The 15742-nt window shown below is 39.6% G+C and overlaps 1 protein-coding gene across 1 annotated transcript in view; it reads right to left on the reverse strand.

The window, feature by feature from the left end:
* Positions 1 to 15742, reverse strand: part of EYS (eyes shut homolog) — a 1492075-nt gene that overhangs the window by 968087 nt on the left and 508246 nt on the right. Inside the window, exons 17-18 of the mRNA XM_084624916.1 lie at positions 13544 to 13741; positions 8847 to 8968 (exon numbers count right to left, since the gene is read on the reverse strand). Of these exons, the coding sequence (XP_084481042.1) occupies positions 8847 to 8968; positions 13544 to 13741 (320 nt within the window). The remainder of the gene's footprint in view (positions 1 to 8846; positions 8969 to 13543; positions 13742 to 15742) is intronic.

A 15742-nucleotide genomic window follows, 5' to 3' on the forward strand; every position in this document is an offset into this window, starting at 1 on the left:
CACTGCACTATACTGGGTCCTTATCATAACATGTATAAAATAGCTTCAGTGGGAGTAAAGAAGAAATTGGCAACTTGTAGGAGATGCTTTCTACCTCACATTGAGTTCAATAAGAATAAAGTTTAATGAACTTGTAGGCTCCATAATATCATATTGTTTCAAAGCGTGCTAGCCATTTGTATCCCTTTCTGGACTATCAAATGAATGCTTATAATACATCTGAAACTTAAATGAGGTCAATATAAATAAAGATTAAAGGAGAACAGAGAAAAGGCAGATCTAAGTATAGCATATGATAATCCAAAGTATTTCATAGCACCTTAAGGAACAAACAGTAAGGGCTAGATTAACAAAGAAATTTCAGCATGGTGATGCTTAGTGTCACCACACTTAACTTTTGAACCCCTAAAAAAAAAAATCACTGGGAATCAGAAAGCCTGAGTACAGCATCTCGCTCCCTATACAATGAATGTGGACAGACAGACAGACACCATAGAGTAGGATTCACAGAAGCCAGCATGCTAGGAGGCTCCTCAGTTAACACAACCAATGGGAGATGCCATGCTCAAGTTGGCTGATATGTGGTAACTCCTGACACTCTCAGAGATATACACCTAAATCCAGGCTGCAGGGAGGCATCTCCTGCTTAGGATTCTCAACTGCAAATCCTCTTGGTGTTATGTGCCTATGCCATTTCACCAAGAAGCAGTATCAACAGCAGGACCTCCCTCATAATTTTTAGCTCAGTGGTGAGGGTACTCACCTGAGATGTGGGAGATCCCCGGTGCAACTCTCCAGTCCATCTGAAGGGGGGGAAAGGATTTGAACTGAGCTCTGCCACCTCTCAAGTGAGTGCCCTAGCCACTGGGCAATGGGATATTCTGATGTGTGGCTCCCTCCATCTTCTCCTGTTGAAGCTGTTCCAGTGTGGATAAATATTTTTTTTTAAAAAGTCATTGGAGCAGAGGTACTAGATCCTGGATCTCCCATGAGTTCTTTAAGCACCAGGCTAAAGAGCCTGGGTCATGCATCGCACTGGGGCTTACATGTCTGGGCACTTTCCATGAGACTGCAGTGTGCAAGGTCAGAGGTCAAAACAGAGGTTCTTAGAGAACGTTTACTGCTAAAATTTAGGCAGTAAATGAGTTTAGGCATCTAGAGGTTACAGGGGCAGCTGGGAGAGGGCTTTGTGAATCCCAGTGGGGCCTCATTTGTGATTTAGGCACCTGAATCCTAATGTGCTGATTTTTTTTTTTTTGGTCTTATCAGAGCCCACAACTGTAATTCTGCACTGAATTTATGCCCTCCATTTTTAGACATCCTTATTGTGGAAAGCAAAGATGTCAAACCACAGATTTCTTACGTAAAATTATTCACATCCCTTATATCTGAACATCAACGGTGTCATGATATTCATTATTTAAACAAGTCATTAGATATTTAGAAAAAAAGTTTCAGATTTATGGTTTTATCAAGTAAAAATAATACCTTGCCATTAAATTTATATTGTGTTTGTTTTCTTTAGTTAGGGAAGTGGTGGAGGGTTTTTTTGTTTTGTTTCTTTAATGTCAGGCTTCCTGAGAAATGATGAGCCTGCAGGGATTTTATTGATTTGCTAACTGTGTCACAGTCCATTTAAAACAAAACGACATGCGTTTGTGATAGAGGAGATGACAAATGTGTATGTATTGTAGGAGGAAAGCAAACTCAAGTGAGTGATGAAAACAAAAGAAACACAGAAGGCATGTGAAGAAAGCCAGTCTAAAATACAACATTATAAATGACAGTGAGTTACTATTTCTTTCTGAGTGGTTTTAGTTGTAAATGGGGGTCTCTAATACGGCCAACAATATTTTCAGAGATTCCACAAAGCCAAAAGTTTCTTTGCTCCTTAGGGGAAAGCTAGAAAAGTGACTTAAGCTGTTCCCAGCAATTAAAAGACTCAGTCCTGAAAACAGCTACATCAAGATCACAGCTCATTATTCTCGTCAAAGTGGTAGTAGCGTGGGAGGGGATTGTTTGGTACTTTGTTTATAAATAAATGTACCAAACACTACCACACAGACTATTATTTGGTCCATTTATGATGGGACCCAATGTTATCTCATTTCTCAAAGGGTAATTGAAACTCTCCCATTTCAATTCCTGCTTTAATTTAAAAAAAAATGAACATTCATATTTGATAGTCCCATACTAAAAAGCACATACATGTTTAGAAACAATGCACGCCACATTTACATCCACCACATGATATACTCACTAGTTTTGTACTGTTGTGGTGAATTTGAGGTTTGACTATGAAATAATTTTCTCTATTCTGGGTCACCTATGGAGTGATTTTAAGTTGTCTTTGCTAAACTTTAGTGCTCCTACCACAATGATATGTGCCTCCTACAAGAGCCTTGTCACTCTGACACCACATGTCTTTCAGAGCGATTCATCATCACGCCTGCCATTATGGCTGAACAGAGTTGTCAAAAATAAAATACAATACAATAAAAAAGGCCAAAAGTGGATTTTATCTTTAAAAAAAAAAATAAAAATTGAACGCTTATGTTGCCCTGAAACCTTTAAAATACATTAGTGGCTGTAAAAGCAAATAAATTAGCAGAGATATTAGTATCCACAGATAGGTTTAAAAAAAAAAAAAAAAAAAAAAAAGAGAGAGGAAAGGCTTAATTAGCAAGTTGATTGAACTGAGTTAGCATGTTTGTGTGTTTTATTTATACAATTGCAAGCAATCCATTTTGTCCATGGTGTCTATTTATGTTTGAGAACTGAATATGCTTATGAAGGATGTTGCATAGTAATCATTTTGTGTTTAATTTGATAAAACTGCTATGGTTTTGTCTTAGAGTTTTATTTTCTGTTTGTAGGGGTGAGGACTACCTTCTTTTCCCCTTTCTTCTCACTAGGGATTTTAAGCAAAGAATTTTGGAGTGAGAGGAAAGTCAAAATACTAGGACATCTTTCACAAACATGAAAATGATGATAAAAATATAATGTTTTATGCTTATGAAACTTTGAAATACTTCCAGCCACAGGCACCAGCTTCCTCACTTCCCTGGGGGGGGGGACTTGACCCCCACTCCACCCCTCTCCCCCAAGACCCCACCCCTACCCCGAGCACACCCTTGCCCTCGCTCTGCCCCTACCCCACCAGCGCCTCCTGCATGTCGCTGAACAGCTGATCTCAGTGAGCAGAAGTTACTGGAGGAGAGGGAAAGGAGCTGATTGGCGAAGTTCACTGGCAGGTGGTGCTGGGGAAAAGGAGGAGGAACTGATCCGCAGGGCTGCCAGTGGGTGCTGAGCACCCACTATTATTTTTCATGGGTGCTCCAGCCCCAGAGCACCCACAGAGACAGCACATATGCTTTCAGTTTTACCTGCATGTAGCGTTGCCAATTTCGGTTGGATGGATTCCTGGAGGTTTCATCACATGGCATAACATTTAATTAAAGATTAATCTTTAATTCCTGTAGAGTCCAGGGCAATCCTGAAGGATTGGCAACCCGACTTGTGTGTGACAAAAAAATAGGAGGATTTACAAATCTGTTGAGGAGTTCCAGTTCAATTTTTACTTCAGTGGAAGCAGCAACATAAAAGCTACAATAATTCTTTGCATTAATAGTTTTTAGAGACCTGTTCATCCAAGGATCTCAAAGCACTTTACAAATAAGGTATCTGGCATGCTCAAAACTCCTGTGTCAGGCTGCTAAAAGGATATCAGTGTTACAGATGAGGAAACTGAGGCTTAGGAAGTTTAAGGTCCTGATGCTGCTTCTATTTAAGTAAACGGTAAAATTTCCATGGGCTTCAATGTCATCAAGATCAGGATCAGGTCCTATATGACTTGCCCAATGCCACACAGGAAATCTGTGGAAGATCCAAGAACACAAGCCAAGATATCCACATGATCATTCTTACCTACAGAAAGAACTTCCTTCCTTCTGGTCTTTGGCATTAACTTATATGGGCATCCATAGTGGCTGAGACCAATAGTCCATCTAACCCAATATCCTGTTTCTGACAGTGGCTAATTCCAGATGCTTACAGGGAATGAACAAAACAGGGCAATTTTGAGTGATCTATCCCTTGTCATCCATTCCCAGCTTCTAGCAGTTGGAGGTATAGCAACATCCAGTGCATGGGGATGCATTCCTGACCATCATGGTTAATAGCTATTGATGGACCTATATTCTGTGAACTTATCTAATTCTTTTCTGAACTCAGTTATACTTTTGGCCTTCAAAAATTCCTATGGCAATGAATTTTATAGGTGGACTGTGTGTTGCGTGAAGAAATACTTCATTTTGTTTTAAACATGCTGCCTATTAATTTCATTGGGTGACCTCTAGTTCTTGCATTGTGTGAAGGGATAAACAACACATCCCAATTCACAACATTCATGTTATTATAGACCTTTGTCATATCCCCCTTAATTGTCTCTTTTCTAAGCTGAACGGTCCCAGTCTTATTAATCTCTCCTCAGATGGAGCCTGTTCCATACTCTCAATAATTTTTGTTGCCCTTCTTTGTACATTTTCCAATATACCTTTTTTGAAATGGGGTGACCAGAACTGCATGCAGTATTCAAGATGTAGGAATAATATGGATTTATATAGTAGCATTTGAGACAGTCTGTACCCTCATGTTCATCCTTTTTACAAAACTATAATAGATCTTGTACAAGTATGACTAGTGAGGTAGCATTTGAAAACTCAGTTTGCTGATCATTACTATCCTGGTAAAATGAGCGTAGCAACAGTGCATGTAAAGTTATAGGATTCTAAACTTGGAGCGTGTCTCAGCAATGTCATACAATAGAAAAGCAGGCACAGACCACTTTCTCAAAGACAAAAAGGCAAACAAACACCTCAGCCAAATGTCAACAAAATAAAATGAACTCTCAGCTAGTTAAATGGTCACTCTTTGGAAAGAAGAAGAGTGTGAGCAAGAAATGTACATCTTGGCAATGGAACAGCTGGCAGTTCCCAAGTAAACAGACTGGCTGGCTGAACCCCATCTGGAGTGGATTCTCAAAGAGGAGGAAAATATATAAAAATGAGAAACAGAAGCCCCAAATCACCTCACCTCTCTCCCCTCATCTCTATGCACGGCATCAACAATTCCTGTCAATAAAATTGTTTTATTGTTTTATCTAAGCCAGTGTGTTTGGGCTGAAGTGTTTGGGAAACTTCATTTGGGATAACAGGGTTTGCACATATGATTTTCTATTAATGAAGTGACATACTTTCTATGAGCTTGTATTGTCCATGAGGTTACTGGACAGTACAAGACACATTTCTGGGGACAAGTCCGGGGCTGGGAATTTGCTGGTGTCACTCTCCAGAATAATTCATGGGTGGCAGGCTGAAACACTCTTGCAGTATACCTGGGGGCTAATTTACATGCTGAAGGCTGTGTGAGCCGCTGAAGGCTGTGTGAGCCAGTGAGGAGCAAAGCAGTGTAAAAGGCACCCCAGTTTGGAGAACTGAGGGGACACAGCTGTCCAACAATCCAGATTGTACCCTGGGTAATGTCACAACATTATGACATCTGTTTTATCAACTGTGCCTTTTCTAATGGTTCCTAATGTTCTTGTTAAATTTTGTGACTGTGGGTTCATATTGAGCAGATAGTTGCAGATACTTCTCTGAAAATATCTCTTTCTTGAGGGGTAACACCTAATTTAGAACTCATCATTTTGTATGCATAGCTGGGATTATTTTTCCCAACATATATTAATTTGTACTTATAGACACTGAATTTCATCTGTTCTTTTGTTGCCCAGTCACTGAGTTTAGCGAGATGCCTTTGTAACTCTTCAGTCAGCTTTGGATTTAGCTATTTCCTTATTCATCTTCTTTTCTAGATTATTTATTAATATGTTGAACAGCACAGGTCCCAGTGCAGATACTGGATAGATGCCACTGCTCACCTCTCTCCATTGTGAAAAAGACCATTTATTCCTACCATTTGTTTTAACCAGTTATTGAGCCATGAGACAACCTTCCCTCTTATCCCATGACTGTCAACTTTGCTCAAGAGGGTTTGGTGAGGGACCATGTTAAAGATTTATTAAAAGTTTAATGACAGGTTTCAGAGTAACAGCCGTGTTAGTCTGTATTCGCAAAAAGAAAAGGAGTACTTGTGGCACCTTAGAGACTAACCAATTTATTTGAACATAAGCTTTCGTGAGCTACAGCTCACTTCATCGGATGCATACTGTGGAAAGTGTAGAAGATCTTTTTATACACACAAAGCATGAAAAAATACCTCCCCCCACCCTACTCTTCTGCTGGTAATAGCTTGTCTAAAGTGACCACTCTCCTTACAATGTGTATGATAATCAAGGTGGGCCATTTCCAGCACAAATCCAGGGTTTAACAAGAACGTCTGAGGAGGCGGGGGGGGGGAAAGCAAAAAACAAGGAGAAATAGGTTACCTTGCATAATGACTTAGCCACTCCCAGTCTCTATTCAAGCCTAAATTAATTGTATCCAATTTGCAAATGAATTCCAATTCAACAGTTTCTCGCTGGAGTCTGGATTTGAAGTTTTTTTGTTGTAATATGGCAACTTTCATGTCTGTAATCACGTGACCAGAGAGATTGAAGTGTTCTCCGACTGGTTTATGAATGTTATAATTCTTGACATCTGATTTGTGTCCATTTATTCTTTTACGTAGAGACTGTCCAGTTTGACCAATGTACATGGCAGAGGGGCATTGCTGGCACATGATGGCATATATCACATTGGTGGATGTGCAGGTGAACAAGCCTCTGATAGTGTGGCTGATGTTGTTAGGCCCTGTGATGGTGTCCCCTGAATAGATATGTGGGCACAGTTGGCAACGGGCTTTGTTGCAAGGATAGGTTCCTGGGTTAGTGGTTCTGTTGTGTGGTATGTGGTTGCTGGTGACTATTTGCTTCAGGTTGGGGGACTGTCTGTAGGCAAGGACTGGCCTGTCTCCCAAGATTTGTGAGAGTGTTGGGTCATCCTTCAGGATAGATTGTAGATCCTTAATAATGCGTTGGAGGGGTTTTAGTTGGGGGCTGAAGGTGACGGCTAGTGGCGTTCTGTTATTTTCTTTGTTAGGCCTGTCCTGTAGGAGGTGACTTCTGGGAACTCTTCTGGCTCTATCAATCCGTTTCTTCACTTCCGCAGGTGGGTACTGTAGTTGTAAGAATGCTTGATAGAGATCTTGTAGGTGTTTGTCTCTGTCTGAGGGGTTGGAGCAAATGCGGTTGTATCGCAGAGCTTGGCTGAGACGATGGATCGTGTGGTGTGGTCAGTGTGAAAGCTGGAGGCATGTAGGTACTTATTTCCCCTTGTTTTTTCCTACCCCCCCCCCCCAGATGTTCTTGTTAAACCCTGGATTTGTGGTGGAAATGGCCCACCTTGATTATCATACACATTGTAAGGAGAGTATCACTTTAGATAAGCTATTGCCAGCAGGAGAGTGGGGTGGGGGGAGGTATTTTTTCATGCTTTGTGTGTATAAAAAGATCTTCTACACTTTCCACAGTATGCATCTGATGAAGTGAGCTGTAGCTCACGAAAGCTCATGCTCTAATAAATTGGTTAGTCTCTAAGGTGCCACAAGTCCTCCTTTTCTTTTTTTAAAAGTTTAAGTACATTATATCCCCTTGTCCACATGCTTGCTGACACACTAAAGAATTCTAATAGAGTGGTGAGGCATGATTTCCCTTTCCAAAAGTCATGTTGACTATTGCCCAACATATTGTGTCCATCTGTGTGTCTGATGATTGTTCTTTAGTATAGTTTCAACCAATTTGCCTCTTACACTCAAAGTTGGGGTATGTCTACACTGCAGCTGCAGGTGAAATTTCCAGCTCTGGGAGACATGCATGCTATCACATTGATCAAGCTAATGAGCAGAAAGTAGCAGTGTAGCTGCAGGCAGTGGCACAGGTTAGTCACCCTCCACCTGAGCACATGCTGAAACCCTAGTTAAGTACTCAAGCAGCTAGCTCATACTATCATCTACACTGCTGTGGCTATACAGCTGCTTTTAGCCAGCTAACTCAATCAAAGCTGGAATGTGCAGGTCTTCCCAAACTGTAAATTCCCTCCAACTGCAGAGTAGACACACCTTCAGACTAAAGACAAAATTATATCCTTGGTCACCACCAGAACTCTTAACTGACACCCACAATTTTCTGGAATGTGTGTTTTTTAAACAAATAAAAACAAATCAAACAAAAATCTAGACACTTGGATAGCTTTCCCTCAAACACACTGGGGAAGACTTGAAGGAAGCCGATTGTTAATCCACTATCCAATTCTCCTCCCCGACACTTCTTTTAGTCAATGTGTTTATTGAGTGTTTTCTAAGAAATCAATTGACAAAAGCATTCTTGTATTCCTGAGAAGTGACCAGTTATTGTGAAATAAATGTTTTAAGACTCACGAATTGAGACAACTGATGGATCTGGTTAAATCAACACAAACAAACAAACGAAATAACACCCCTCCAAACGCCACCAAACACTAAAAAGTTTGCTGAGTGAATATTATGACAATGAATATTTTTTGTAAAAAAGGTATCTAAATTAAAAAGCAATAACGTAAGTTGAAAAAATTTCCATCACTTTGAACTGAACAAACCACCATGTTTGCTCAATAATTATTTTTAAAAAAGAGGAAAAACACCTTTCTTCCCTGTCAATAACGTCAAATAAAAACTGGAGACTAGATAGCATAATTATAAAACCATTTTCCAGGTGCATGGATTAAATGAGGATTCGAGGAAGCAGAACTTCACGTTTTGATTTAAGATACATGAGCAAACATATCAATTATCATATACTGTATACTTACCAGATGCAGGTCCATGCATGTAGAATTGTGGTCACAAGCATTGATAATACAGTCATCAACGTCCTGGTCACATTTCAGTCCTGCATATCCAGGGTTGCACAAACAATAGAAGCCGTCAACAACTGCAAGGACAAAAAAAAAAAAAAAAAGAGTATTGTGATGCTAATTTAGAATTAAAGTGAAACATCATTGTAAAATAACTTAAGTAATGTTAAAACAGGGCTGAATAACGTTAGGGAGATACTTTTGACTGGCTTTACTCTAAATTGTACAGTATTAAATCACTTATGTCAAATCTTAAAACTTATCGCTGAAATATCTTGAAATAGTTTTTTATTCACACAGAAATCAGCTGACCTGTACCCTACAGTACTTTGCTTAAACAATTATTTATTTATTATTTCAAACGATTTATCTATGAACCATTGTCAGTTTGTGCAAAGGCTGTAAACACACCCAATTTACCGCTGAGAAATTTTCCACTGGAAACTTGTGGGTGAAGTACATAGGGCATTTTTGTTTCAATAATGGTTTTTAATAAATATGTGGACAGCAAACATCACTTTTGCAGTGATGTCTGCCTCATATTACACCATTATTTTCAAGGGAAACTTGCCCAAGATTCAGAGTAACAGGCGTGTTAGTCTGTATTCTCAAAAAGAAAAAGGAGTACTTGTGGCACCTTAGAGACTAACCAATTTTTTTAAATGTTTAAAATCAAGATTTTAAATTTGGCAGCTTAAGCTGGTTTCACTCATGATGTATTTCCATGTTTCATTGTAATCCTCACAAGCTAATGAACAGAATCCTTCCTTTTTCGTCATGAATGATATAAAGAGAGAAGTATCATCGGAGCATTACAGCTATACAAGGGACCAGTGACAGCAGTAATTGCAGTTCTTACAGGGCTGGATTTATTACAACTTCACATAGGTCCCTGGATTCTTCATTATCCCTAAGATTTACCATGTAATCTATGCTGTCACTCTGTCTCTGTACATGTAACTTCCATTACTCTCATTAAATGCTTTGGGTCTTCCATGGCAACAGCATTTTTCATCTGTCAGGAAATGCTTAGCTTTCTCTGACTCCTAGATTTCTGCAGTCATGATTCTGTACATAGTGCAGTGGAACTGAGACCTCTGAGGAGTACAAGTCAAACCCACAGGCATCACAGACAGACAAGATTTCCACAAAAGAATTGGCAGTTGGTAGCATGGGATACTTTACTTCCATACCATTTTTCATCCTATTTATAAATATACAGTAAGTAAAACATAAATGCAAACATGCTCGGAGATAATATTTTATCTGGCACACTAACTTAAGTCAATTAGCTCATTCCCACATATAAATAAATGAGATCCATAAAACTTGTTAAAATTTATCATTGTTTTGTAAACTAAAAAAAGTGTTTTACGTGCTTAGACATTTGGGGCCAGATCCTCAGCAGGTATAAATTGCTCTGTTAAAGTACATGGAATTAAGTTGTTTTCTACTAGTTGTGTATTTGTTTTAAAATGTCCACATTACAAAGGTTTAATTAAAATTTAGCATAAATGTGAACATTGCTCAGGTTCATTGTTACTTAAGCAGGACACAAATTTTATATCTACACTATATAATCAAGAAAACGGAAATTTTACATAAATCTATGTTTGGATGTTAGAAATATTGTCCAGTAAGAGGTTGTTACAGAAGGTGTATAAACTCAAGCTGTTATACTGCAGTATTGAAATATATCATGTTATTTATATCATGGTAGTAATCCCAATGAGCTAGGCGCTACTCACAGGCAGAGGAGCAAACAGCATAGCTCAGAAATAGGAGTAGGGTTTGTGCTCCCTCACTCTTGGTCCGATTCTCTGATATAACGGATTCTCTTGAATCTGGGTAGGCTGGATCAAGAGCCAGAATCAAGTGAAGGTGCAGCACAAAGCAGCTGTATGTAGCCACAGATCTGCATTCGTGTTTGTAGCAACAGGGCAAAATATGTACAATTTTATTAAATGTTCTAATTAAATACATATACAGCAATTACACCCAACAGCCCTTAACTGAGCACATTGCTTGTAGACGTTAAATCTGTCTTTGGGAGGGATTTGAAGGATGAGTGGAAGTGTCAAGGTGTCTCATATGATAGAGGCTAGCATGGAAACAGCATGCTATTACTAATATTTAGAGTCTTTATTCATCTACAGGATAATTCCTTAGCTTGTAGAAAATCTTCATGCAGGAATCATGTCTCTGACACATCCACTTCTGAAACTACAAGTAGGCCATGTGGTTGTAATGCAGCCCATTGGGTCAACCTATGGGATGGAATAGCAGCTATAGACTCTCTACTAGGTTTTGCACCACTGGATCCCCGCTCCCGCAGCCACACCTCAATGGCATGGTCTGTTCAGCACCAGCACAGACAATCTCTCTTGGGTGTAGAGGATCCAAAGGCCCCAATGAATAGCAACTCACTAAGCACCACTTCTGAGTACTTGAATGGTGCAGAGAGCTTTGGATAGGCCCTCTGCACCTGGGTGATTTTCATCCCAAAGGAGCAATCCTGTGAAATTAATGTAAAACCTCCCGCTGACTTTAGTGGGAGAAGGACTGGGCCCGTATCAATTTAGACAGGTTCAGGGCAGTGGTGTAGAACATATGCATGCACTACTTTCTTCACTTGACAGATTCCAAATGACTCAAGGTTGAGTCTCTCTTGACAAAAAACATTCTCCGTTAACCTGGAGGCCTGTGCTTAGATAGAAGTGCTAAACGCCACTGAAGTGCTGCATACTCTCCAGTGGAAATGGGTTTGTTACAGTACTGCAGATTTCTGTTTCTCATGGGAAAATGGGAAAACTCCTCCTAGTTTTTGTTTTTTAAATTTTGAAACAGTTACAAGCAATATTTTTCCCAGTCACCAGATCCAAGCAGGCCATGTCTCTCTCCCTAACAGAAGACTGCCCCTTTTCTCTGGCTTGGTTTTAACACAGTTTCTTTCTTTTGTTTGTGCTTAATGGAGCAAACTCTCATTCACAATGTCTTCATCTCTTTCTGGAGAGAACTGGGAAGCTTAACAGTCTCTCTCGAAGCCACATAGCTTTTCTAACTCTGTGGTGGCAGATGACAGACTAAGGAACAATGGTCTCAAGTTGCGGCGTGGGATGTCTAGACTAGATATTAGGAAACATTATTTCACTAGGAGGGTGGTGAAGCACTGGAATGGGTTACCTAGGGAGGTGGTGGAATCTCCATCCTTAAAGGTTTTTAAGGCCTAGCTTGACAAAGCCCTGGCTGGGATGATTTAATTGCTGTTGGTCCTGCTTTGAGCAGGGGGTTGGACTAGATGGCCTCCTGAGTTCTCTTCCAACCCTAATATTCTATGATTCTACTGCTTGCATTGCCTGTGCTTTACATTTTCCCTTTCTGTCTCTAAGCAGTTTCCTGACTGTGTGCCATTTAAAGAGATAGTAACTTCCCCAGAGCCAAGGCTTAGCCTGCTTATTCTTACAGCAATTAATGAAACATTAAAAACACTTTTAGTAGTTTGTATTTATTTGTCCAGGGCATTACATAATCTTAGAACATGTCTTGATGACGCAACATGGACGATAGTTTGTTAATGCTACAGAACAGAGAGTTGTGGAACACGCTTCTGGATTAAATCAGTTACATTCATTGCTGGAACGTAGCAGCTGCTAACCCACTGAGGGCAGGGGGTTGATTTTAATTTCCACAGGCATTGCAGAGAGAGCTATAGTAAATTCAAGTTATGGGTAATAAGCTAAAGTATATATAAAAAAAGGGAATTTGAATCTGCATCTGGTGATTTCATGACAATATGTGGTTTAGTGAAACCTGAAGGAGGCAGTTTTTGTAATTCAGAATAGACCTAACATTATTATACGTGTAGGCTAAAAATTGCAAAGCTGCCTCGAGGATTCAGATGAAGAGTTTACACTGAAATTGATGGTATCTGTACCTATAAATCTCTAAGGTAGATTCAAAAATTTCACCCTTAGCATAGTTCAGAAATGTACAAGGCAAAGTCCCTTCTTCTTCTTGCCTGTCAGTCCTGAAGGCAAAAGTGCAGTAATGCTCACCTAGAACCTTATAACAAGTAAGGCAGAAGCATCAGATGCTAGTGCACTTAATCTGACAATGTAGATAGAGCACAAAACAGGACAGTAATTCATCAGCTTGCCTCCAATGACTAATGAAGAAATATAAAATATAGCTATCCAGAAGAGCAAGAGAGAGAGATTCTAGAAGGCTGTTATTGGTGAAGAGACACTACATTTTATATCAGTGTGATCATATTAAAATGAAGTATTCACAGATTTGTTAAAATTATTACACATGAAGTCTCATTGCTTTGTGTTCTTTTCAGAAATTTGAAAATTATCACTGTAAAATGCACTACACAAGATCCATTTGGCTAATTTAAACATTAGAAAAGACAACTCAAATCTCATTAAAATTTCTCATTAGCTGCAATTGTGATGCATGGAAACATAAATGTCTGTGCCAGGAGTTGAGGTATTTTGGCAAAAATAATCCTCCTGGCACACGCTCTGGAGCTCCAGACAGGCTAAATTTCAATAAATTATCTGCTGTTCTCTCCAGAGCCACTCAGTTGCTGCATCAGATTCAACAGTAGGAGTACTTCACATTAAAGTGTGTAACCAGGGTGAACTTACTGTCATAGCAATATCCGTGGAGGCAAGGGCTGGAGCTGCACTCATTGACATTGATCTCACAGCGTGGACCTGCAAAGCCCTTCATACACTGACACTGGAATCCAAGGGGAAAAATGTCCAAATCCATCTCTTGTATGCACACAGCTCCATTCTCACAGGGATTGCTAACCTCACAAGGCCTAAACTCACAGTTAGAACCTGTGAAAGGAAAGAGGCAAAGCTGTCAGTGTTTAACTAATGAACCAATTCTAGCAGCTGCTGCCTATTGTGTGCTATATTTTCTTTAGATCCCTGGTTAATTTCCTTCACTTGGAGACTCTTAACTATACTTTCTATTTTTTTTCCTTTTAAATAATATATAATACATTTCTTTGCTTTACAGTTTTACAACAGAAAAATAGATCTAATTTTCGATGTGTATTTTATCTATACATTGACTGTAACATTTTAAAGTCTAAGACTTTTTGGAATATATTTTATGATTCTTTTGTCTTTACCAGTGTCCCCTAAAATGCATTTCATAAAATGTACTGGTTTAATAGATATTTTATTAATGCATTTGATGCTTCCCTGCCTTTATTCCCGCTATTTTGTTGTCACAATCACCCGATGATGTTTTGTGGATTCATTCCAAATCTTCAGCATGAAAGAAATGCAAATAATTGTTTTGTTTTTAATTTGGAATAAATGGCACATTTTAATTATGATACACAAAATACCTATTTCTGAAATTAAATATTTTCATAATTAGCTTCAGTGGTTTAAAGATCATGGCTTTATTGAGAATTAATGTTGACAATAGGGAGAAAAGTTAATACGGAAGTAGCTGAATCAGATATATACTCTCTAAATCTGAAAAGTTCAGACTATTTTTTGTGTATGTGAATCCATTTTGCATACTCTTTTCCTTTTGTGATGAATGTAGTCTCTAAATTAATATTACAGTTGGTCAATTGCAGCTCATTTTTCAGCTGCTTCTCACTTAATTGGTTTTACACAGGACCTGCAAGGGTTTCCTGAACTGGCTAGCTGGCAATATGGGAAAATCCATAAAGAATAATGGAGGAATCAATCAGAGGGGTAGAATGGCACAATGGTTAGGGCACTAGCCTGGAATTCAGAGGACTGTGTTGAATTCCCTGCTCTGAACCTCTTTCCCTTACTTCTTGCATGACCTCTAGGAACTCACTTAAGGCTAGGTTCACAGAGGAACTTTGGCTCCTAAATATGACTTTAGACTCTTAGATTTTAAGGTCAGAAGGGACCATCATAATCATCTAGAGTGACCTCCTGCACATTGTAGGCCACAGAACCTCACCCACCCCTGTAACAGACCCCTAATTTCTGGCTGAGTTACTCAAGTCCTCAAATAAAGGTTTAAAGACTTGGCGTTACAGAAAATCCACCATTTATGCTAGTTTAAACTTGCAAGCCACCCATGCCCCATGATGCATAGGCAGGTGAAAATCAATGCCAACCTGACCTGGAGGGAAACTTCCTTCCCAACCCTAAATATGGCCTCAATTAAGTGCCTAAATTTCAGATTAGGAGCCTCTGATGGCCACAACACTCCTGAGCAACTGCTATCTTATGCTATAGGTGCCTAAACTCACTTGCTACCTAAGCTTTTTCCTTTGCCTAGTGTTTATGTTTCTACCACACAGTATGCACGCTGCTGCCTCACTCCAGGCATCCAGATGCTTAAGACCAAGTGCAATTCACAAATTGGGGGAAGACATGCATTCCTCTACCTAACGTACCTACAAGGCCTAATGGGGTAGGCACAATCAGAGGCCACCTAACTCTATATGAAGCAGATGAAGTGGAACCTAGATCTCCCACATCTGTGTACTACTCACAAGGCTTTAAAGTCATTCTCACTCTTTCTCTAGCCCCAAAACTATTTATTTAAGCAGCCAGATTGGAACAGCATGAACAGGAGAGATTGAGGAAGACCCACATCAGAATATCCCATAACCCAGTAGTTAGGGAACTCACCTGAGATAGGGCAGATCACTGTTCAAATCTTCTCCTCATCAAGCAGATGAGGGACTTGAACCAGCACCTTCCTCATCCTGGGTGAGTACCCTAACCTCTGAGATAAAAGTTATGAAAAAGCCTTTGCACACCTGTGAATCCCAAGCAGACAGTGGCACCTAATTCTCTGATAGGGGCGGAGTTTAGCACACACCCCTCTCC

This window comes from Lepidochelys olivacea, assembly GCF_965140295.1.
Source record: "Lepidochelys olivacea isolate rLepOli2 genome assembly, chromosome: 3".
NCBI classification, from domain to species: Eukaryota; Metazoa; Chordata; order Testudines; family Cheloniidae; genus Lepidochelys; species Lepidochelys olivacea.